Source organism: Oryx dammah, unplaced genomic scaffold (genome assembly GCF_014754425.2).
Source record: "Oryx dammah isolate SB20612 unplaced genomic scaffold, SCBI_Odam_1.1 HiC_scaffold_2, whole genome shotgun sequence".
NCBI lineage: Eukaryota > Metazoa > Chordata > Mammalia > Artiodactyla > Bovidae > Oryx > Oryx dammah.
Genome location: NW_024070186.1, coordinates 186,212,269 through 186,237,840, shown reverse-complemented (window position 1 = coordinate 186,237,840; position 25,572 = coordinate 186,212,269). Strand labels below are relative to the sequence as shown.

Here is a 25,572-nt window from a genome sequence, read left to right as displayed (position 1 = left end):
ACTCCGGGAGATAGTGAAGGACAGGGAAGCCTGGTGTGCTGCAGTCCATGGGGTTGTAAAGAGTTGGACATGACTGAGTGACTGAACAACATCAACAGCAAAGATGGGCACGGCTGAATTAGGGCTAAGCTGAGACTGGAGGGGCTGATGTGTTGGATTTGACTCAGAACAAGGAGGGCTCATCCTTTAGGAAGACTTTATGGGTGGAAGTAACAATGATAAAAGTAACAACAGTAACACAGTTAGGAATTTGGGATGAACAGATACACACCACTATGTGTATATACATGTGTGCTCCGTCATGTCTGACTCTTGCAACCCAATGGACTGTAGCCCTCCAGGCTCCTCTGTCCATGGATTTTCTCAGGCAAGAATACTGGAGTGAGTTGCCGTTTCCTCTTCCTCCTCCTCCTCCTTCTTCTTCCTGACCCAGGGACTGAACTCACATCTCTTACATCTCCTATATATAAAGTAGATAAACAACAGGGACCGCCTTACAGCACAGGAAACTGTATTCAGTATCTTATAATAGCCTAAAATGGAAAAGAATCGGAAAAAGAATAGATACATAACTGAATCGCTTGGCTGTGCACCTGCAACTAGTGTAACATTGTAAATCACCTATACTTGGATTTTACAAATGGTGGGGAGGAAGGGGAGTAACAGTAATGCCAAGGACAAGAGGGATGGCCCAGATGCATGAGTAAACAGAAGTGTTTTCAGGGTTAGTGTCAGTAGAAAGATGGGCTTGACTGGCCAATTTGGCCTGAACAATTAAAAGGAAAAATGGAAAAATAGCTAGTTTGGTAATATGCTTCTCGTTGCTATGCTAAAATGACAGGGTGACAGCCTTTACAATGAGACTGGCACTTTGTGTGAGGGGCTGGGCATGAGAGGGAGGGGGCTGACTGAGAACAGAGCACTGTATGGCCCTCAGTTTCTATGCAGAATCTTTTTTGACCAAATTTTAGATCTGCTGGGCTTTGGAACACCGCTGTTGATTATTTCTGATCTGAGTATTTTGCAAAGTATTTATGTCCCTCCTGCAGCACTTGGGGTGGTCCCCTCTCATTCCACTCCGCTTAGAAAGGTTATAGGATAAATACTAGGTATGAATGGCTTAGGCAGCATTTCCTGTGTCTTAGGGGCTTCCTTAGCTGTGGCCTGAAACTGTCTGCATGAATTTACCCTTAACTGTTTTTAGAAATTCTCCTCCTGAGCCATTGCTTAACTGAACTTGAGGGATTTTCTTTTCTTTTTCTGTTCTCTTCAGCTGAAGACAGCACAAGAAGCTACATCATACCCAAGCAGAGGCATCCAGCAAGCAGGGAATCTGAATGGTGCCCCTGCCCCGGCCCCATATGTGTGATTCCCCTTCCGTTTTAGGGAGGGCGGTACTGCCTGCACAGCACAGGGGACTGTGATTGGAACTGAGGCTAAAAATGGTGAATAAACCCTTTTGACTTAAAAAAGAAAACTTTGGAAGTTAGAGACAAGTAGGGTTGGTATTTTTGTTGTTGTTGTTGTTGGTTGGTTTGTTTTTTATCCATGTTGGGATTCTAGTCTGCTTGAAACTGGCATAGTTGTTGCAGTGCTGAGTCTCAAGAATTTTCTGGCTAAAGATGATTGCCTTGCCCTTGGAAAAGCAACTCTTTACAACTCAGAGAAAGAGACTTCCCAGGAAGCCACGGAGTCAGTAGGTATTCAGTCCAAAAATCAGAAGTGCTTTGGGGAATAGTCCAAAATAAATATTTGTAGAAACCAGGCTGGCAGGGGAGGCATAGAGCTTTGTTGACCCCATGGTGCTTGCAAACGGTGTGGGTCTGGCACTGGTCTTGACCAGGGCGGGGGCTGCAACTCACAATGGTCCTCTCTGCTCTGTGGCCTGGGTTCTTCCCCTCCCATTGTGCTCCTGTGGGAAGCCAGTGGGGCCCAGAAAAAACAAATCCCCCTTCACCCACAACATCCTGTATCTAATTTCTGGAGCTTTTCCTGGGGCTCCCTGGACCCCGAGGTGAGAACCCTTGCCGTGCTTGGAACAGGCTGAGTCTTGATTCATGAAAATTGCCCCGATACAGTTGATAGGCAGGGTGCATGCAGACTCAAATGCTGAAGTGGGCAGTTCGTCTCGGAGACTGCTCTGTGTGGGAAGTAAGTTAATGAGATGTGCTGCTCCTTCCTGGATGAATTGACCTCAAACAGAGAAAATTAAGCCACTCAGCAAAGTGTGCATTTTCCCTAATAATGAGAGATCCAAAAGAGGGGCCTCATACATCTTATTTATTCAGCCCCATATCTTGTTTTGCAAGGTTTGCTGTTACTAAAAATGATATCCCTCTTTCCTAGGAGTATGGGCAGGGCCTGATGAGGAGGGAAGAAGAAAAGAGAATTTGGGCCTGGTTAATGCACTTGACCCCAGCAGCCTTCAGAATTTGAGCTCAGATTAGTCAATCAAGGGAGACAGTAGGAAGCTGTGTTCAGGATCCTATCCTTTTTAAGTGTGGAGGTGCCATCACCAATGTTCTAATTGCAAGAGGAGATAAATGATACCTTTGATCATAAGAGGAGTGGAGGGAATATATTGGGAAGGCAGGAGGGTTTTTATCTGTTCATTCACTAACCGTTTATCTACCAACTATTTTGCTGGGCTCTGGGCAAACAGAAAAGGAAGAAGATCCCCTGAAGAAGACCCCCTGGCCCCCCTGCAATGGGGGAGGACAGAGATGAAGAGTGACTGGATGACAGGGGGCAGAGGGAGAGAAAGGGACCAAGGAGAGGGGCCTGACATGCTGCTGGGAGTCTGGGAGAGCTGCCTGGAGCTGGGCTGAGGGAGGAGGGCAGGTTAGGCAGGAGGAAGGGCACTTTAGGCAGAGAGAAAGGTATCCGAACTGAGAGGCAGCATTTCTGGTTCTGGGAAGTACAAATATTAATCTTCCCAGGGAGGAGATGAAGTTGGAGAGGTGAGCTGGGGGTCTGAACTTAGATGTCTTGCAAAGACGTTTGAAGCTAATTCCAAAAGCTACAGAGAGCCAAAGAGATAGTGGAAATATGAGTAGTAGGATTTCATTAGCATCTTAGATCATTCTGCTAGTGGGGTGGATAGAATGGGCTTGAGGTGCAGATAGACAAGCTGGAGGCTGGGGACCAGTTAGGTGGCCTTGAGTATCATTCAGGAGACACTGATGATGGACAGAGGAGCGGAAGTAGAAATAGGGGTGGAGGGGAGCATCATAAAGAGATCCCAAAGATGGCAGAATCTTTAGGACTTGACCAGTTGGACATGTTGAATGTGTCATGATTTTGACTTGACTCCCAAAGACAAAGAGTGGTACCTCTCAATGAAGACAGGGAGGTACAGAGAGAGCAGGTGTCAGTTTTAGGAAGGCTGTATTTGGGGTGCTGATGAGACATCCAAGTGGAGAAACCCAGTGGGAAACAGAAGCTTGAAGCATCTAGAGATGTGGATTTGGAAGTTGATGGCATCAGGGTTGGAGTCATAGGCTGGGATGAGGTCACCCAGGAAGGGTTGGTCAAGTGAGAATAGCAGAGAGTGGAAGATGCAGCCTTTAGGAATTTTAGAATTTGGAGTATTAGCAGAAAAGAGCAACCTTTAAAATGAACAAGTGGCCAGGGCAGATCCTCCAATGGAAGAAAAAGCAGAGATGGGGATGAAAATGGCAAGGGTGCCAGGATCCAAGGGTAAATACTGTTTCTGGAAGGGGAGAGGCAACCGTGTTAAACAGAGAGGATCGCCAGCTGGGGTGAAGTTGGGAAATCTCCATTGACTCTGGCCACCTAGCTGTCACTGGAAATTAACAAGAGCAGTTTTAGCAGAATAGGATACCTAGGAGGTAAATAATGGTGGGATGGGGGATGAATGACAGATAAAGGAGAGAGCCGAAGAGGGCAGACGATGGGGATTAAGGCAGTGGGGCAAGGGAGTTTATGGATGAAAATGGGAAAGACTTGGGTCCCTTTTTTGAGAGGAAGAAGTCAGTGAAGGGAGAGTGAAGCTAGAGGAGAGAGTAATGGGTGAAGCCGGGCGTTTGGAGGGGAGGAGGCTGGAGAATCCACAGCGTGGATGAGGGGGTTACCTCTGACCTCCTGAGCCTGTTTCCTTCAAGGCTGAGTTCAGAGGTTGATAGGTTTGTAGGTGGTTAGGGGAACCAGGGAAGTGCTTCTCACATTTCCACGTGGTGTGCAGAAACCACTTGCAGAACTTGGTCAGGATCTCTGAGCCAGTGGTTCTAGGTGGGCCAAAAATGTGTGCTTCTTTCTTTCTTTAACTTTTTATTTTGTACTGGGATATAGCTGATTAACAATGTGGTAATAGTTTCAGGTGGACAGCGAAGAGATTCAACCATACATACACAAGTATCTGTTCTCCCCCCAAACCTTCCTCCCATCCAGGCTGCCCCGTAAGGTTGAGCAGAGTTCACTGTGCTCTACAGTAGCTGTTCAAAAATGTGCATTTCTATCAGGCTGCCCAGGAACGCTGCTGCTGTTACAGGCCTGAGACTGCACTTGGAAATTCCTGCTGGTGGCCTCGATTCCCTCTGTGGGGTAGGAGGGACCTGCAAGAGGGAGATTGCCTGGAGGGAAGGGGAGAAAGTGGGAAGTAGGGATGGGATGGGGATCAGGGAATTGAGAGTTCTGACCTGCCTTGAAGGGTGCAGGGCAGCGACCAGGGCTCTGGGGGACTGGGGACCTTGGATGTATCTTGTCACCACTGCCGTGGTGGGCCTGCTTCCTCCACTCCTGTGTGTGCAAAGGGGAGGAAAGTCAGATGAACAATTGGTTTGCAGCTGGGGTTCTTCCGGGGTGGTGAGAAAGCAAGCCAGGGAAGTGAGTGGAGGATGAAGGCAGGGGTAAAGGGAGGTGCGTAGATTTTAGCTGAGCAAGAGCGCGAGCAGAGCTGATACACTGAGTGACAACCGAGTGGTCCAGGCCTGGGCGGTCTCATCGAGGAAAAAGAGTGGGTGCTTGGGGGACACATGGTGGGGGGAGCTGGAAGACAAGGAGGTTGTGGCTGTTGGAGGTGGAGACAGCGTTGGTGCAGCGGCTCAGGACAGTGAGAGGCCTTGGGAGTTCTGAGATAATTCCACTGCCCCACGAGGGGAGTCCTTCTGGTCATCTCTCATCATGGGCCAGAGGCTCCCTTTCTGTGCTGAGGTGGTGTCTGAGGCTGTGACAGGAAGGAGAGATTGGAAAGACAGGGTTCTAATGAGACATGACACCTCAATTTGGTGTAAACTTTTTTTTCCAAACCACCACAGGGCAGTGTATCAATGAGGATCCTCCCGAGAAATAGAATGAATAAGATAGCTATTTGTCTACCTATCTGCCTACCTATCTGTCCATCCATCCATCCATCCATCCATCCATCCATCCATCCATCCATCTGTCTGTCCGCTCTCTCAGGCAGGCTGGTCTTTCCATTGGTGGGTACATTGCATTTTCCCAGGGCTCTCAAAGCCTGAGCTCACCTAATCCTTAGAAGGACCTTAGCCAGGCACCCAGAGCTAATTACAGTGAGGATAACGTGGACAGTTTCAGACATGAAGAAGCGTGAGCCGTGTGGCCAGGGGGACAGGTTCAGCATGTGGCAGAGAGCTTTTTACTGCTGAGATGCCCCCACAATTTACTGAATGGCCACCTTGACCATGAAGGGGCAAGATCGGGGTCCCCGTTCCTGCTCAGCAGAGGGAATTGCCTGTTCCAGCCGAGAGGCTTAACCCACAACTCAGCCTCGGTGGCAGCCTGATCCCATTGCCTGTAGCCAGAGAAGATGCTGCTGCTGGTACAATGCCATCTGGCCTCTTTGCTTCTTCATTTCCAGGGCCAGAATCTGTTAAAAACAAAAGCCCAAAGAAACCAGGCCCGGGAGTGCATGCTCAGAGTAGGTGGGTGTGTACGGTGGGGGTGCTCGCGTGTATGGTGAGGAACAGCCTGGGAGGGAGCAGCTGCCAGCCTGCCAGCTCAGGATGGCTGCCGGCCACATCACAGGGGCTCCGAGGGGCCTTCTGGGATGTGCCCCCTCCCCCGGATCAGCGCACAGTAAATGGGATGATTCCTGCCAACAGCCCACGAGCCTGTCAATAACCATTCTAATCTCCTTGGCAGCCCCCAGAAGTGAATTTACAGCGTCATGGTAAAAATGAGGCTGCGTGATCAATGGATCCCTGGACAGTCTCCTCCAGGAGACACAAATGTACTTTGTAACAAAACTTTATTTTCTTCTGAAAATCGCCTGCATGATTAATCTGGCCCGACACATCCCAAGCTGTTCAGCATAGAAAGCAGCTGTATTTCCTGCTCCCTCTCCGGTGCTGCTTCCCTCTCATTCCATCCCTTCATCTTGTCCTCTTTGTTTTGCTTTGGAACACATTGTCTCATACATTGTACAGTCTCACGCGTGGAGGAAGAGGATGCGGTTGAAATGCACTAGCTCTGTCTTCCATTCTGCTCTGTTTCCACTTGGTATTTCAAAGTGGCTCAAACTAGACATAAAACCAAATTCCCCAGCGCTCCAGGGAGAGAGCACTGGTGCTTCCATCATTGAGCCATGCAGAGCCGGATCCCAGGGTACCAGTCATCTCTTACATCAACAGGTGCCTCCAGGGGGGCCCAAGCTCTACACCCCTGAGTCCAGCCTGGATGAAGAACATTCTTCTCTTGAACCCCAGGGCTTCCCAGCTGGTGCTAGTGGTAAAGAAACCATCTGCCAATGTGGGAGACATAAAAGATGCAGGTTCACTCCCTGGATCAGGAAGATTTCCTGGAGGAGGCCATGGCAACCCACTCTAGTATTCTTGCCTGCAGAATCCCATGGACAGAGGAGCCTGGCAGGCTATAGTCCATAAGGTCACAAAAGAGTTGGACACGGCGGAAGTGACTTAGTGCACCCTTGAAGCCCTGTCTTCAGAGATGGGGAAGTTGCTGGATGTTAGGAGGGAGGACCTTTTAGATGCCATTTCTGAACCCCAGGCAGATTCTAGGAACGCTTGCAAGAAGAGTTAGGGTGTGTCAGGCAGGACAGTCATAGTGGATAGATTTTTATTAATTTCACGTATGTTTCATGTCTCTTCCCAGGGTGTAAGCTCCATGAGAGTAGAGGTCTCCTGTATAGTGCTGGGTACTTAGTAAGTCTGAGAGATGCCTTAGTTTGGGTTCTCCCACAAACCGACTGTGAAACAAAGACTTGAGACACATTAGTTTATTTGGGCAGGGGAAAGAGCACCACTAAGGGGAAGAAGACGGTGTTATGAGAGTTGTGGGTGATGGAGAGTAATCCCACAGGGGGAAAAACTCTAGGGGCCCCTGTAAAACCCACCGCTCAGAGTCAGCCAGCTCAAGGGCTGAGGCAGCTGGGGGTGTTTATACATCATTTCCCAGCCACCTCTGGATAAGAACTGATGGTGGTGTGCGTGTGCATCCATCAGTCACGTCCAACTCATTGCAACCCCATGGACTGTAGCCCGCCAGGCTCCTCTGTCCATAGGATTCTCCAGGTAAGAATACTCAGAGTAGGTGGGTATGTGTATACTGAAATGAGACCAGGTGGTACATGTCTGGGTATGGCCTCCAGCCTCATGCTTTCTATGGGGTGGTAAATTTGGGAGACGTGAAGCTGGTTTTCTTAACTGTCTCCACCTTAGGGTTTTTTTCTCAGTTCTTAGCCAAGAGAGGCCAAGAGGGAACCAACGATTCTCGGCCTGGGAGAACATGTACCAGGATCCAGCTGGCATCCTTACTGCGTGCAGCCACAATGCCTCTGCCTTTCTCCTTCCACTGACTCTGCTCTTCCCTGCTCTCTTCCTTCAGGTGTAAGGAGCTGAAGTACTCCAAGGAGCTGCCCCAGATATCCATCATATTTATCTTCGTGAACGAGGCCCTGTCGGTGATCCTGCGCTCAGTTCACAGCGCAGTCAACCACACGCCGACCCACCTGCTGAAGGAAATCATCCTAGTGGATGACAACAGTGACGAAGGTATGGGGGCTGCCAGCCTGCGTGCCATTTTTTGAGAAGATGCAAGGACACAATGCACAATGTCAGCGAGGGGATGTGCCCCTATTTCATTCCATCCTGAGCCCAGGTGTCTTTGTCTCCTGTCTCTGGGGCATAGCTGTGGAATGAGGGCTGTTTGGGGGGAATTAATTCAAGCAAATGCTAGTTCATTACTTGAGTCCTCTAGGGCAGGGGTCTCCCCGCCCCCCCAGTCTGCACAGCAGGAGGTGAGTCACAGACCAGCACATGAGCAAAGCTTCATCTGTATTTACAACCACTCCCCATCGCTCACATTACTGCATGAGTTCTATCTCCTGTCAGATCAGCGGCAGCATTAGATTCTCATAGTAGTACCAGCCCTACTGTGAATTGCACAGGCGAGGGATATAGGTTGCATTCCCCTTATGAGAATCATCTGGAAACCATCCCCATCTCAACGGAAAAATTGTCTCCCACGAAATCCATCCCTTCTGCCAAAATGGTTAGGGACCACTGCTCTGGGGCTCTTAAGAATGAATAACTGGTTATGGGTCTAGACAAATTCCCCTCCTCGTATTACCTAAAGTAGATGACATGGAAGAGCTGAATTCCTCTGCAGTCCCCCCACCCCATCTCCCTTGTCCTTTTCTGAGAGGCAGAAGAAAAAGGAAAGTTCTGTCCTGTGATGGGAACTGTTTCTCATATGTCAGAATTTCCTTCTGTGCCACTGTGCCCAAAATGACTGTCGGTAGAAGTGCACCATGTTTGCAGATCTTTTAGCGTTCAGTTCTGCTAGGAATAATGGCTCAGTTAAAAAATAGAAAACAAGCAAATGTTGGAGAGCAATAACAAAATGCCTTTGAAGTCCGTGGAGATGGAGGTCTGGTGTCAAGGTGGTTGTAGAGTGCTTGCTTTGGCTAACTGGGCCTTTGTTTTGCCTCTCAGCCTACAAAACTCACTGCAGGGAGAAACCCACACAAGCTGAGGACCCCACAGGAAGGCAGCCAGTGTGCATGCTTCAGGCCAGGGAGGTTTATCTTCTGAGAGATGGAAGGATTAGGGGCAAACTGAACTCCTTGCTTTCGTTGTGCTCAGTAGAAGATTACCCTGTGCTCCTGGGTCAGGAGAGGGTGAAGTACAGGCCGGACGGTGTCATGGATCCTGTTAGGATCCTGATTATCTTCAGGAGCTCTGAGGAGTCTATCACATTTCATCAGCCCAGGAGTTGAAGTCCCCTTGCACCTTCTGAACCTGTTGACTGTTACCAGGGAAGGGTTTGATTAGGTCTGGACCCAGTAATGCACCCTCAGGGCATCACCATCTTCTGGGCCTCCAGAGTTTGAGGGCTAATGAGTCATTTGCTGGATTTTTCATTTCCTTATTTTTCTCCCTTTTTCTCTGGCCATTTCATGATCTATTTTCTTCTAAAACTGACCTTGAGAGTCTTCTTGGGAGAAGGCGGTTCTTTCAGTTCCCTGAAGCCTCGTAAGTCGTGGCTCCACTGGCTTTCTCTGCAGCCTCTCAGCTTGCATCTGCAGACCTCTGGCTTCAGACGTACTTACCAACTCTCTGCAAGGAATCCTGGCTCATACTTCTGCTCCATTTGCTGGCTAGTCCCCCTTACTCCCCAGGTGTCCCCTATCTGTCGCTTCATGGGAGATTCCTTTGTTGGCATCCTGAGACACTTGCTCTGTGCTGCCTCAGCTCCCTGTACTTCCTGTAGCACACAGCATGTGAGGTCACTGTGTCCTGCACAGCTGGGCAGGGTCTGGTTTCACAGGGCCTGGCTGGTAGCCAACCCTCTGTGAGTCTGACCCTGTTACTGAACAAAAGTTCGTGTGCCCGACACACAGTGAGGTCAAACCAACAGAAACACTGGAGTTTGGAGCAGACAGGGCTATGCAAGGAGACAGGTGGTTCATGCTTAAAAGCCCCAAACTCCTGGTAACATTTCAGCAAAGCACTTTTAAAGGCAGGGGAGGGAGGCACCATGTTAGTCGTTACCAACTTCTTGGTGTTGGAATCCTTTGTTCTTGCAGCTGTCCACTAGGCCAGGTCAGGATGTTTCTGTAAACCTCCAAGGAGACTAATGTTATTTTCTGTTCTGCAACTTTTATCTCTGGATGAATGGAAAAATCTTATACCCTTAAAGGTTAGAGTCTTGAAAATAGGCTGTCTTATATGTTTCAGGCTATAGGCAACATTCTTTTACAAAAGGTACAGAGCCAGCCTGGCTAAGCATGACAGGCAACAGAGCACAAAGGTTAAAGTAAAAGGAACAGATCTAACATGGAGTCAGATTTGTTCTTCCATTTACAGCTCAGCTGGACAGTAAGCAATGAAGCTGAACAGGGCTGGAAAAGGGGTGTTAGGGGCTAGTGAAGTGACCAGAGGTGGTGCAGAGCAGAGCTGGAAGACCCAGAGAAGAAAGCAGACAGTAGGTTCTAGACTGAATTGGGGAGAGGACACTACCAGTGGGGCTCCTTCCCCAAGGGGAGATCTCGGCAGACTCAGCCTGCGAGGAAGACGTGGAAGGATAAACTAGTGTCAACCAGAACATGAGCTCTGAGAGAACAGGGGTCTCCGGTAGATGTCTTAGTGTGGGTTCCCCCAGAACAGCCCCTGAAACTAAGATTTGAGTGCAGTATTTTCTTTGGGAGGTAAAGTGCGTCATCAGAGGAGTAGGGAAGTAAGACAAAGAAGGGAAGGCAAAGCTAGAGTTAACACCCACCCCTCAAGAGGCCGTCTACTCAAGGGCGAGGGAGCTGGGGTATTGATACACCTTTAGCATCAGATGCTTTCACATCAGCACCTCCTGGAACCCTGACTTGGAAGAAGTTCTGCATCATGAGATCTGCGGTGGGTCTAAGAATTTACATTTTTCACAAGCTTCCTGATGCTACTGGTGTAGGGACCACACTTTGAAACCCACTGGGTTAAGTGCCATTTCAGTGGTTCATACTTCAGGTCAAAATGAAGATGTGTAGTGGGTGAGAAAAAGTGGGGAAGAGGTATTTGTTTCAGTCTGATCCTAAAGCTAATTCTCGTTCATCTGCCCCTGTCCCCTGGGCTACCTAGGCAACCCAGAATGGACTACATTAATAGAGTTTCCCTCTTTTCTGTCCCAGGTTTAGCATCTATATTTTTCTCCAGGCTAAACGAGCCTTCTCTTTATCAGGAAGAGGAATTTAACTTTTTTTTTCTTTGTGACTAGTATTAACAGATTTTGTAAATGTTCTATACACACTTGAAAACCTCCCCCCCACACACACTGTAATCATTAAAATGAATTCCTGCCAGACATCAATTTTGTGTATTTAGCTAGACTGTGAGTTTATTTTCTTACGTCTTTTTGATAATGGTGTTTTAAAATCTCCTCCTGCAATATCCACTCCTTCCTGTGTTCTTAATAGCATTTGATTTCTATATCTTGTTGTCAGTTTCTTTGGCAACTATAGATTTGTATCTGCCTGGCTTCACTATTAGCAGTGGTTGTTACCATTATGTAATGCTCCCTTTATCTTAAAAACATGCTTTTTTTCCCCCTGCATGAATATTGTTTGTCTAACATTAATATTGTTATCCCTGCTTACCTTCTGTCTGAATTTGATTAAAACATTTTTTCAAGCCTTACCAATTTTTTTCCCTGATCTGAAAAGTAATGCACGCTCTTTGTAGGGACATTTGAATCTATCAAAAAGTGCATATAATTGGACAAAAACAAATACAAAAGAGACTAACCAGAAGCAACTGCTCATTTACCCATGTTCTCACCTCTTTTTTTCATGCATGTTTTACATGAGGCTCCTATAATAAAAACAAGTTAATCTTTTTCTTGTTTTCCTTCTCTGAACTGTGAAGCAGAAATATCCCTTTTTATTAAAAAAAAGTTTCTGCAACCATCATTTTAATGAGGGGTAGAATGGTTCTTTCTCAGGCCAGTAAAGACCAGCTCAGGTGGGAACTGTAGCCCTTCACTTCCATGGGATCACATACATTCAAGGAAAAAAAAACAGGCTTTTAAAGGAATTAAAAAAAAAAAAAAAGACTGGCTCAGGGAAAAGGGCAAGTAGTCAGGTGACTCTGGATCTGTGTACACAGGTAAATCAGGGACTTTCCTAATTAGTTTTTTTTCCTAAGTCATTTGTTTCATTCACCTTGAATATTGACATTGGCCTACATTAAGCCCAAGGAAGGGGCAATTCTTGATATCCTTGTGAGTTATTTATACTGAAATCACTCCTATGTGGCCACATCTGACCTTGCTAGCAGCTTCCTTCCTGGCATCTTTCTCATCTGGAGGCCCTGGCGCCACTGTCTTCTGATTATTCTCCAGTTTTCCTCTTTCTGCTTCACTTGGGATCACTCATGGTTCTCTGACTTTCCAGGTAGCTCAGCTGATTAAAAAAAAAAAAAAATCCTCCTGCATTGTAGGAGACCTGGATTCGATCCCTGGGTTGGGAAGATCCCCTGGAGGAAGGCATGGCAACCCACTCCGGTATTCTTGCCTGGAGAATCCCCATGGACCGAGGAACCAGGAGCCTGGTGGGCTACAGTCCATGGGGTCACAAAGAGTTGGACACAGCTGACCAACTGAACAGCAACAAAGGCTTACAAAAGCTTCTTCTGGGGAAGGCATCTCGGTCATCAGTGACCCCAGAGAAGCACAGGGCTCACCCTGGTGGGGACACCTGGCAGGGCTACTGTGTGAACCAGATAGTGGGTATAAGGCAGAAAGCTGGACAGATGGAATGATCTGACCTGTGTTTTCTGCTTCTGACCTCATCAGAGTGTACTGCCTGCCTTCGGGGGAAGTATCAGGATGAAATCAGTGTTCTCAGCTGATCCAGGCAGCAGGTGTGGAGTAGGAGCACACACTTAGCCTCTGGTCAGAACATCTAGTTACAGGGAAGAATGGGGACCAGACTCCTTCAAATGATCTACCCTCAGCTTTAAGTGTGGTCAGCTTGCAGGGGAGATAGTAGTAATAGCCCTCAACACATCTGCATCCAGTCACACCACTCCCTTGTGGACAGTGGCCACGGTGCATGCATCTCTCTTCCTCGTCCTCCTGGAGCTCTCTTTTGCCCCCCACCTATGTTTGATTCCATCTCTCTTTCTTGGTTTACGTTGTTATTTTGGTGAAACTCAATGTCTCAGGCTTCCTGAGAAATAGTATAAGATAGAATCTTTTGAGATCATCCATGTCTGAAAGAAGCTTTGTCCTAATCTTTCTTAGGACAGAAAGATGATGTGTGAATGATGACCTGATTGAATTAGATATCACTTTTTTTTTTTTCAGAATGTTGATAGGTTTGCACCATTATTTTCCATCTTTCAGTGTTTTTTAGAAGAAACAGAGGAGTCTTGATTCCTTAATCTTTTGCATGTTTCTTTCCTTTCCAGAATCTTCATTTTGTTTGGAAATCCACAGTGATGAGCCTTGTAGGTTCATTTTCATCCTTTGGTCATTCAGTGGCATCAGTATGGAATCTACTGTCAGTTTTTAGAAAATTTCTTGGAATCTTTAATTGGTAATTCCTCCCCATTCTTCTCAATACTCTCTTTAGGCATCTCCCATTATATTCCATTATTAAACCTCCTAGATTAAAAGCCCTGATTTTCTTATCTTCTCTCTGCCATCTTTCCTTATCTTTTTGATCTGATATATTTGCTTTCTTCAATTTTATTTCCTTTCCCTTCTTTTCAGTTTTTTTATTTCTGCTATCACGATTTTGCTTCCAAATCCTCATTTTTATTCTCTGAAAGTTTCTTTTTATAGTGTATTGTTTTTATTTAATGGAAGCAATATGTTTTCTGATCCCTTGGAGGATATTAATAATGTCTTGTTTGTTTTTTTCAGTTTTCTCCCTGTGTAGTCTGTTTCCACAGGGTTCTTTTTTTTTTTTCCCTCTTTGTTATGTAGTTTCTATCTCCCACCTTGGGGGCTTTCTTGCATGTCCAGCTAGCCTATTGTCTGCTCATGATTACCTCTTAAAATGTGATTAGACAGCCAGGGGCTGGAGGAGAGAAAAATGGGGCATTATTGTATCATGGATTCAGAGTTTCAGTTTGAGAAGGTGAAAAAGTTCTGGAGATGGATGGTGGTGGTGTGCTTGTACAACAGTGTGATTATATTTACTCTCATTGAACTGTAAAGTAAAATTTCATTCTGTATATACATGTGTATACACACACACACACACACACACTCTGAGTGTTTAGACTTCCTAGGTTTGGCAGCAGAGGCGTCAGACACGTCTGTCAATCTGTGAATCCCCTTTCCAGGCTCCCTAGCTTTGTGGCTGATGTCTCACCTTGTGTCTTCTCTGACCTTGAAGGTCATAGGTTTGTTTATTTTATTTTTGAATCCCTTTCCTATAGTCTTCAGCAGCTTGTGTCGAATTTGTGAGTTACATTCATCATCTTATCCCAGAAATTCTATATTCATTTTTAAGAACTTTCATAGAAATTGAGTGTGTTCTCCAAATGCATATACTGTCTCATGAAAAGTATGTGAAATTGTCTCTTTCTTTGTATCCTCACCAACAGTAGACCTCATTCATCTTTGTTATCTTTGCTGTCTGGTGAGTCACAAATGCATATCATTTTTCATTTTAAATCTGCATTTTTGGAATGGTAGTGGTGTTGAACACTTTTTCATATATTTGACCATATTTTCTTTCTTAATGGATTTGCCTGCTAATGACACTCAATTTTTTCTATTGGAATATTTATCTTATTGATTTATAAGAACTTTGTATATATTAAAAGAAAAACTTTTTACCTTCATTTTATAGATACTTCTCTCAATTTGAGCTCTCATTTTAATTTGTTGACAATGTTTTTAGACAAGCATAAATTTAGCATTTTTATATAGTCAAATCCATCAGTCTTTTCCTCCAGTAATGTCCTAAGGAAGTTATTTATAACCCTTAGAAGGTACAAATATTTATGCATATTTTCTTACAGGTAAACATTCCTTTTCAAAGTAAATTCCAACAAACTAAATATTTTTATATCAGGTCTGAGAAAGTTTTCATCTAGAGACTCTTGTCTGAAAGTATGGTTCAGTTCAGTTCAGTTCAGTCGCTCAGTCGTGTCTGACTCTTGGTGACCCCATGAATCGCAGCACGCCAGGCCTCCCTGTCCATCACCAACTCCCGGAGTTCACTCAGACTCATGTCCGTCAAGTCCATGATGCCATCCAGCCATCTCATCCTCGGTCGTCCCCTTCTCCTCCTGTCCCCAATCCCTCCCAGCATCACAGTCTTTTCCAGTGAGTCAACTCTTCTCATGAGGTGGCCAAAGTACTGGAGCTTCAGCTTTAGCATCATTCCTTCCAAAGAAATCCCAGGGCTGATCTCCTTCAGAATGGACTGGTTGGATCTCCTTGCAGTCCAAGGGACTCTCAAGAGTCTTCTCCAACACCACAGTTCAAAAGCATCAATTCTTCGGCACTCAGCCTTCTTCACAGTCCAACTCTCACATCCATACATGACTACTGGAAAAACCATAGCCTTGACTAGACGGACCTTAGTCGGCAAAGTAATGTCTCTGCTTTTGAATATACTATCTAGGTTGATCATAACTTCTTCCAAGAAGTAAGCGTCTTTTAATTTCATGGCTGCAGTCACCATCTACAGTGATTTTGGAACCCAAAAAAATACAGTCTGACACTGTTTCCACTGTTTCCCCATCTATTTCCCATGAAGTGATGGGACCGGATGCCATGATCTTCGTTTTCTGAATGTTGAGCTTTAAGCCAACTTTTTCACTCTCCTCTTTCACTTTCATCAAGAGGCTTTTTAGCTCCTCTTCACTTTCTGCCATAAGGGTGGGGTCATCTGCATATCTGAGATTATTGATACTTCTCCCGGCAATCTTGATTCCAGCTTGTGTTTCTTCCAGTCCAGCGTTTCTCATGATGTACTCTGCATATAAGTTAAATAAGCAGGGTGACAATATACAGCCTTGATGTACTCCTTTTCCTATTTGGAACCAGTCTCCTGTTCCATGTCCAGTTCTAACTGTTGCTTCCTGACCTGAATACAGATTTCTCAAGAGGCAGGTTAGGTGGTCTGCTATTCCCATCTCTCTCAGAATTTTCCACAGTTTATTGTGATCCACACAGTCAAAGGCTTTGGCATAGTCAATAAAGCAGAAGTAGATGTGTTTCTGGAACTCTCTTGCTTTTTCCATGATCCAGCGGATGTTGGCAATTTGATCTCTGGTTCCTCTGCCTTTTCTAAAACCAGCTTGAACATCAGGGAGTTCACGGTTCACGTATTACTGAAGCCTGGCTTGGAGAATTTTGAGCATTAGTTTACTAGTATGTGAGATGAGTGCAATTGTGCGGTAGTTTGAGCATTCTTTGGCATTGCCTTTCTTTGGGATTGGAATGAAAACTGACCTTTTCCAGTCCTGTGGCCACTGCTGAGTTTTCCAAATTTGCTGGCATATTGAGTGCAGCACTTTCACAGCATCTTTTAGGATTTGAAACAGCTCAACTGGAATTCCATCACCTCCACTAGCTTTGTTCATAGTGATGCTTTCTAAGGCCCACTTGACTTCACATTCCAAGATGTCTGGCTCTAGATGAGTGATCACATCATCATGATCAAATCCCTTATGATTATACAGCAGAAGTGAGAAATAGATTTAAGGGCCTAGATCTGATAGATAGAGTGCCTGATGAACTATGGAATGGGGTGCATGACATTGCACAGGAGACAGGGATCAAGACCATATTCATGGAAAAGAAATGCAAAAAAGCAAAATGGCTGTCTGGGGAGGCCTTACAAATAGCTGTGAAAAGAAGAGAGGTAAAAAGCAAAGGAGAAAAGGAAAGATATAAGCATCTGAATGCAGAGTTCCAAAGAATAGCAAGAAGAGATAAGAAAGCCTTCTTCAGCGATCAGTGCAAAGAAATAGAGGAAAACAACAGAATGGGAAAGACTAGAGATCTCTTCAAGAAAATTAGAGATACCAAGGGAACATTTCATGCAAAGATGGGCTCAATAAAGGACAGAAATGGTATGGACCTAACAGAAGCAGAAGATATTAAGAAGAGGTGGCAAGAATACACGGAAGAACTGTACAAAAAAAAAAGTATGGTTATCTAGACATATTTAATAATTCACCCTCACCATTTATTTGAAATATTTGTTTTCATATGCTAAAATGTTTTAGATTTGGAAACATTGAGACTGACTCACATGAGGACTGATTGGTTATGAAGGAGGGTAAACAAGAGGGAGGGGTCAGAGAGGAGTCCCAGGGTCCTGGCTACAGAGACAGGACAGGTTGGTGCTCTCCATTAAGATAAGCAATATGGTGGCACGGTGGTAAAGAGTCTGCCTGCCAATGCAGGAGGCAAAAGAGACACAGGTTCGACCCCTGGGTCAGGAAGATCCCCTGGAGAAGGAAATGGCAACCCACTGCAGTATTCTTGCCTAGAAAACCCCATGGACAGAGGACCCTGGTGGGCTATCGTCCATGGCATCGCAGAGTCAGACATGACTGAGCAGCTGAACCACCACCAGGTTTGGGAGAGGGACTGAGTTCACCTTTTGGATATGTCAAGTCCAGATTCCCCTGGAACTTTGCTGTGCCTTCCAAACTGAAGGGTAACATTAGCCGTTAAGTTGAAATAATATTAGAAACTTCTTCGTTTCCACTATTATAATCTTTAATGCATAAAATTATATGCATAATACATGTCTTATCAGTAGTTTCTAACTATTTTTTAAAAACTTTTTTCCTCTTTTCCTTAAGCAGTATGTGGAGGTCTTGGCTAAGGCACCTACCTTTTCTGAGCTTGAGTAAATTGTGGGTGATAGTGGCTTTTATGCAGAGTTTAAATTATGGGCTTTCTTGGTGATACTTGTAAAGCACATTGTACTGAGTTGGCCAAAAAATGGTTCAGGTTTCTCCATAAGATAGTATGGAAAATCCCAAATGAACTTTTGGCCAATCCAGTAAAAGTTCTGGCAGTATAATCAAACGTGTAACTATTGAGTGTGCTTGTGGTGTTACTTGATTTGCCAACTCCAGCTTATTCCTCAACATCTATTTTTGCATCACCTCCACTGAGAAGCCTTCCTGGATTTCCTAGATGTAGCTGGGTTGGGGACCCTCTCAGCCTCTGCTCCTGGACATGAGTATCGTTCAGCTCAGCACTTAGCTCGCTGTATTATCCCCGTGCACTTGCCCGTCTCTCAACTATAGGATCCTTGAGGGCAAGAACCAGAGCCCTTCTGCGCTTGTGTCCCCACTGCGTTGTGTACTGCCGAGTTACAGGGCTGGCTGGATCTGTTCCTTTAAAAGGTACGTGTGCAAAACAGTGTTTGTACTTCCCCTGGCATCATCCTGGGAGTTTTTGTGTTTAGCATTGTTCTATTGAATTGGCCAAAAAGTTCATTCGGGGGTTTCCATCTAAAAACCCGAATGAACTTTTTGGCCACCCCAATACATATCTTGGCTTCAGTGCCCTTGTTGTGTTCGTTTAGATCTCAAAAACCACCTGTCTCCAGTCGTCAAGATTTGCATCTCTTGGTGCCCTGGGTGGCTGTAGACCTGTAGAGCACCCCTGATCAAGCGCTTCTCTTGGTTGTGTCTTCACTGGCTGAAAGCACGATGTATTGAGTTAGAAAACTCTTTTCAATGGAAGGCTCAACCCTCCGGGCTTTCAAAAGGGATTTTAGAGAAGGCATACTGGCCTTGTTTGCTTTTCTTCTTGGTTTATCATTGCAGACATAGGAGAGGTCTTGTGTTTCGGGAAGATAACATTTTTTTCCTGTGTTGAGGCTCTGAGTGAAGTAGCCAAGGGACACCTTGTTATCACACTGCTCCATACTGGGCCAGGCTTCCTTATTGGAACAGCACCTGCCTCTCCCCAACCTGTAAAGAGCCTTAATAATTGGAAATAATACTTGGTTTTTTTCCCCAACCAGATCACCGCAGTGTGACAGCGTGTGCTCTGTGTGTCTGTAACCACAATTAGGTTGTACATTTGCATTTTTCCCTGTGGTATTTTCAGGCCATGAGGAGAAGAGGGGAATGAGTGAGTGCATCTTTACACTTGAGATAATGTGAGAACTCAGCTAAACCTTTCTATGTTAACTGCTTAAAAAAACAATAACACAAAACCTCGTTATTTTCAAATAACTTTAGATTCACAAAAAGTTGTAAAAATGTACAAGAGGTCTGTGCCCTTCTCTGAGTTTCCCCCACTGGTAACCTCTTGCAAAACTCTGGTACAGGGACTTCCCTGATGGTCCAGTGGTTAAGAATCCCTGCAAGGCAGCAGATGAAAGTTTGATCCCTGATCAGGGACCTAACATCCCACATGCCACACTGCAGCTAGAGACTCTGCACTGCAATGAAGGACCCCCAGTTTGTTTAGTCCTTCATCAGTGGAAGGGGATTTGGGTGCTGTGAACATTGGTGTACAGATATTGATACAAAAATAAATTTTCATTTATCTGGGATAAATGCTTAAGGGTCTCATTGCTTGAATTACGGTAAACACACATTCCGTCGAGCTTTCTGGTCATTTATTCCATCTATGTGACAACTTCTCTACAGATTAATTGTGTGTCTTCCAGCCAAACTTCCAGTGGAGGAAAAGTTTCTGTTTTAACCTTGGCGACCTTGACTGTGATACCAAGGGGAATGGGTTGCATTCCTACAGAACCAGGAGTAATTAAAAAACTAAGTTGAGGGACTTCCCCAGTGGTCCACTGGTTAAGACTCTGCGCTTCTAGCGCAGGGGGCACAGGTTCGATCTCTGGTTGGGGAACTAATATCCCATATGCTGTGTAGCCAAAAAAAAAAAAATTTTTTTTTTAATGTATGTTGAAAGTTTTGCCTTGGGATCAGATTTGGTTTTCCATTAGATAAGACCCATTGGGCTTCTCAGGTGGCACTAGTGGTAAAGAATCCACATGCCAGTGCATGAGATGCAAGAGACTCGGGTTCGATCCCTGGGTTGAGAAGATCCCCTAGAGGAGGAAATGGCAACCCACTCCAGTATTCTTGCCTGGAAAATTCCATGGACAGGGGAGCCTGGCGGGCTACAGTCCATGAGTTGCAAAGAGTCGTACATGACTAAATAACTAAACACACACACACAAGACCCAACAATACAAGGTCCTGGAGGGGCTTATACACCCCCAGAGATGAGAAGGAAGCTGGGCCCAGGGAAAGTGAGACCCAGGCACTCAGACATAATAGTGTTCTTCTTTCCGGGCTCCGCTGTCTCTGAGCTCCTCCTTCCCCTGTTGGCTTGGGAAGACTGGCCACCTCCAGTTTTCCAGGCCATCTGGAGGGAAGCATGGCTGCAAAGATGGCCCAATGTTGACACTGTAATTACAGCTTCAGTTATTGTAGGGGGCAGGACCACCTCTCCAGGGGAATCCCAGGGAAGGGAATTGGTGCTCTAGTTTGGGTCAGATGGCCTTCACTGGACCTGCCAACTGTGGCAGGAGGACAGGGTAATGCATAGAACTACCACACTCCAGTAACCCTGGGGGAAATCTCAAGAAACAGAGGGAGCAGGGTGGACAGGCACCCACGGACCTTGTATGTTGTAATCGCATCCATGGGATTCACGCTTGGGGCTCCCACAAGTTGGGGAAATCAGTGGGGCCTTTGAGAAGGATGTGGCACTTGAGTTGGATCGTGAGAGACAGTTAGAACTTGGACATATGGGTGGGAGAAGGGAAGTGGACGAACCTGGATCTCAGGGCACAAATGCTTGAAACGTACAGATGTTACAGACCAGGGTTCTTGGCTTCCTTGTGCTTAGTCACTCAGTCGTATCTGACTCTTTGTGACCCCATTGACTGTAGCCCACCAGACTCCTCTGTCCATGGGGATTCTCCAGGCAAGAATACTGGAGTGGGTTCCCATGCCCTCCCCCAGGGGATCTTCCCAACTCAGAGATTGACCCCAGGTCTCCCACATTGCCGGCGGATTCTTTACCATCTGAGGCACCAGGGAAGCCTTGTTGCCATGCCCTCCTCCAGTGGATCATCCCAACCCAGGGCTCAAACCCGGGTCTCCTGCATTGCCGGCGGATTCTTCACTGTCTGAGCCACCAGGGAATAGAATTTCATCAGAGGCCAGACTCAGGCGGAGCTTTATTGGGGCCCCTGCTGAAGCAGAGGGGAACAAGAACAAGCAACAGGTTCCCTTGCTTGCTGGCTCCCTGAGGTGGGGGGTCCAGCTTAGTCCTTACAAGGGATGAGGGCAGGGGTGGGTGCAGGGGCGACTAAGCTAGTTAGCCCACCCTTTAGGTGGTGTTGTGTGCAGGGGGTCTGTGCAGCACCCTGCTTTTGCTCCAGGTTCTTCCAAAGTGGCAGTTGGGTATTTCGGGCTCTTTGTAGCTTTTGTCCAGAATTTGCCCCAGCCGCTCTTTCACACAGTCGTTTTTAATCTCATGCACTCTTTCTGTCTCCTGTCGCTCAAGGAGAGGTGTGTTCAAATGCAGGCATCGCAGCACTGCAGCAGAGGGTCCCAGCTCCCAGCCTGCCCAGAGAGGAAGGCGGGCAGTGGGAGTCAACATGTAAGAATTGATGGAGTTTCAGAGAGAGAGTGTCCCAGTCAGAGGTGGGGGACTTGCTGAGCCACAGGATGGAAGAGGGGCAGCATGATCACGTCCTGTGACAATGCTGAGCAGCCTCAGAGCAGGAGGGATTAAAAAAAAAAAAAATGGCTCCCTGAACAGCCTGGCTGGGGATGGGGATCGGGTGAGACAGAGGGACGGTGGGTCAAGGGAGCCCAAGGGTCGGTGGAAATTCAGTCAGAAAGGTCAGGCGTGGCCATTTTCACCTTTGTTCCCCAAGGAGCAGCATTGGAGCTTTAATCTTATTTTTTTGGAAAAGTGAGGTGGGTCCTGAGTTGATCCTGACGAAAGAATCTTTAGATCTCTTCAGCTCTGAGCTCTGGGCAGTTTGCTGGGCAGAGGCTCTTTGGCCTCAGGCTGTGCTGCAGAGTCCGGGAGGGTACGTGCCCAGCACCTGCTCGCAGGTTGGAACAAAGCCTTCCTTATCTCTGACCCTTGGGGCACCATGGCTGCTTTCTGAATCCGATGGCCAGGTCCTGCCTGGCGGCTAGTTTCCTTGTTTTATTGATGGGAGGACATCTGGCTTCAAGGGCCCCTGCGAGTGAAGGATGCCTGAAGGAAGTCAGGGAACCCTGGGGTGGAGGGCATAAACACAGAGGGGCCTGACATGCCATTCACCCTCCCGGGCACGGCTCTGTGGTGCTGAGCACACGTCTCCTGGAGTCTAGACCACACCCTCTGACACTGGGAGATGTTGATGATACCCATTAAAAAAAGAAGTTCATGGCCCTAGGGACTGTCATACAGAGTCAGAAAGAGAAAAACAAGTATTATATGTTAAGCACATATTTGTGGATTCTAGAGAAATGGTACAGATGAGCTTATTCGCAGAAATAGAGACACAGACGTAGAGAACAAATATATGGACACTGAGGTAGGGAAGGGCTTCCCTGGTAGTTCAGAGGTTAAAGCATCTGCCTGCAATGTGGGAGACCCAAGTTTGAACCCTGGGTTGGGAAGATCCCCTGGAGAAGGAAATGGCACCCCACTCCAGTACTCTTGCCTGGAGAATCCCATGGACAGAGGAGCCTGGTGGGCTACAGTCCACGGGGTTGCAAAGAGTCGGACACGATTGAGCGACTTCACTTTCTTTCTTTCACTTTCTAAGGTAGGAAAAGGGGGTGGGATGGATTGGGAGATTGAGATTGACATATTTACACTACTATGTATAAAATGGGTAACTAATAAGAGCCTACTGTATAGCACAGGGAATTCTTCCCAATGCTCTGTGGTAGGGAGGGAGGGAAATCCAGAAAAGAGGGGATATATGTATAGGTATAGCTGATTCACTTTGCTGTACAGTAGAAACTAATACAACATTGTAAAGCAACTATACTCCAATAAAAAGAAAAAAATAGTAAAGAATTTGCAGGAATCAAGGCTCCTACTCAGCCATCCTGCTCCTGGAACTAGGACTCTGGAGGAGTCTCTGGCAAGAGTCACCTCTCTCTGTGCTTTCCTTCTTCCTCCTGGTTCAAGACTCCCTCCTCACCCTCGAAGCCCTCCTGTCCCCTTGCCAGAGTCATCCTCTTGTTTCCCAAGACATGCCTATCGTCTGTTCACCTGTATAAAGAGACACATACAATAAAAAATGAGTAACAAGTTGGACATGCATTGAGTGTCCCCTGTGTGCTGGGCCCTGAGCTAAGTGCTTTGCACGCATCCTCTTATTTAACACCCTAAACAACCCTCTCAGGTAGGGACCAGTGTTGTTCAGTTGCTAAGCTGCATCTGACTCTTTGTGACCCCATGGACTGCAGCATGCCAGGCTTCCCTCTCTTTTCACCATCTCCCAGAGTTTGCTCAAACTCATGTCCATTGAGTCGGTGATGCCGTCCAGCCATCTCATCCTCTGTCATCCCCTTTTCTTCCTGCCTTCAGTTTTTCCCAGCATCAGGTTCTTTTCCAGTGAGTGGGCTCTTCCTATCAGGTGGCCAAAATATTGAAGCTTCAGCTTCAGCATCAGTCCTTGCAATGAATATTCAGGGTTGATTTCTTTTAGGATTGACTGGTTTGATCTCCTTGCAGTCCAAGGGACTCTCAAGAGTCTTCTTCAGCACCATAGTTCAAAAACATCGGTTCTTTGGTGCTCAGCCTTTTTTTTTATTGTCCAGATCTCACATCCGTATGTGACTACTGGAAAAACTGTAGCTTTGACTGTACGGACTTTTGTAGGCAAAGTGATGTCTCTGCTTTTTAATACACTGTCTAGGTTTGTCATAGCTTTTCTTCCAAGAAGCCAGCGTCTTTTAATGTCATGGCTGCAGTCACCATCCACAATGATTTTGGAGCCCGGTTCCATCCCTGGGTTCCAGAAGGTCCCTGGAGAAGGCAATGGCAACCCACTCCAGTATTCTTGCCTGGAGAATTCCATGGGCAGAGGAGCCTGGTGGGTTACAGTCCATGGGGTCACAAAAAGTCAGACATAACTAAGCGACTTTCATTTCACTTCAAAGGACCCATACTGCCTTTGACCTTAGAGAATTCAGGGCTCTGAATACAGAGGTACCCAAAATATCAGAAAAGGGGAGACTGACCAGATAACTTACTCTTATTCCATTCCTGGCTGACAGCTGCATTTAAGGAAACTCTAAGAAGTGACCAAACGCTGGGCTCTGACCCTGCTCTCTCCAGGGTTTCCTGTGTGCCATTTTGCTGCCCCTGAGCACCGCCCCCGCCTCCAGATGGTGAGTTCGGTTATTTCAGAGAAGAGATTTGCCAGCTTCAGAGAGTTCAGAATCAATATCACAGTAAATAAGAAACATAATGAAAGAAAAACACACTCCAGGCTGTAGACAAATTTTATCGCTTAAATTCACATGTTATTATTAGAATCAGCTGCAAGTACCAGATTTTCAACTGCCTTTTGATGGGGTGAGATAGGGGAATGTTCTTAATTTGGGGGAGCAGTCTGGAGCCACCCCCAGAGAGGCATTATGATATTTTCCTGTGGGGTTGGGCTTCTTGTTTTGTTTTGTTTTGTTTTTTAAGGTGAAATTTAAATGGAAGAAGCAGTAGAGAGGAATTTCTTAACAAAGGAGTAAAAGCTGAGATGGCTTTCCTTTTCAAAGTCTCTTTCCTGAATGCACTGCTCTGTGTGATATATTTAGTTTAACACTTTGGTATTTTGCACCTCACATCTTTTTTCTTGCTTCTTTTCGTCTTTTGCTTTCTTTTCTCCTTGCTTTGATCTCACTGTGGCATTGCCTTTAAAATGCTTTCATACATGCCGAAAGCATCCCTTTTTAATCTTCCCCATTCTTCCTGAAGTTTCTAGCTCTCACCTCGCCTCTTTTTTCACTCCCATAGTCGGACAATGCATTATTTAAGTCCGCAAAACTGAGAGATGCCCGGAGAATAAAACATGCAACGTAGCCATCGTCTGTGTTATTTTGTCTTGTGTTTTCACATGCTTGCTCTTGCTCTCTCCATGGATGTTATTTTTTAACTTTTTATTTTATATCAGCGTATAGCCAATTAACAATGTTGTGATAGTTTCAGGTGGACAGCAAAGGACTCAGCTATACATATACAAGTATCCATTCTCCTCCAAACTCCCATCCAGGCTGCCTCATAACATTGAGCAGAGTTCCTTGTGCTCTACAATAGGTCCTTGTTGGTTATCCATTTTAAACACAGCAGTGCGTACATGTCCATCCCAAACTCCCTAACTATCCCTCCTCCCCATCCTTCCCCCTGGCAACTGTAAGTTTGCTCTGTAAGTCTGTGAGTCTGTTTCTAATTTGTAAATAAGTTCATTTGTATCATTTCTTTATAGAGTCTTCATATAAGGCATGTCACACAATATTTCTCCTTCTCTGACTAATTTCACTCCGTATGACAACCTCATGGATGTTCCTGCCTGCATGCTAAGTCACTTCAGTTGTGTCCAACTCTTTGTGACCCTATCGACTGTAGCCTGCCAGGCTCCTCTGTCTGTGGGATTCTCCAGGC

At 46.1% G+C, this 25,572-nt stretch overlaps 1 protein-coding gene across 1 annotated transcript in view; it reads left to right on the top strand.

The window, feature by feature from the left end:
* The window catches only part of GALNT17 (polypeptide N-acetylgalactosaminyltransferase 17), a 439,450-nt gene that overhangs the window by 212,194 nt on the left and 201,684 nt on the right, over positions 1-25,572 (top strand). Inside the window, exon 3 of the mRNA XM_040260662.1 lies at positions 7,825-7,991. Within this exon, the coding sequence (XP_040116596.1) occupies positions 7,825-7,991 (167 nt within the window). The remainder of the gene's footprint in view (positions 1-7,824; positions 7,992-25,572) is intronic.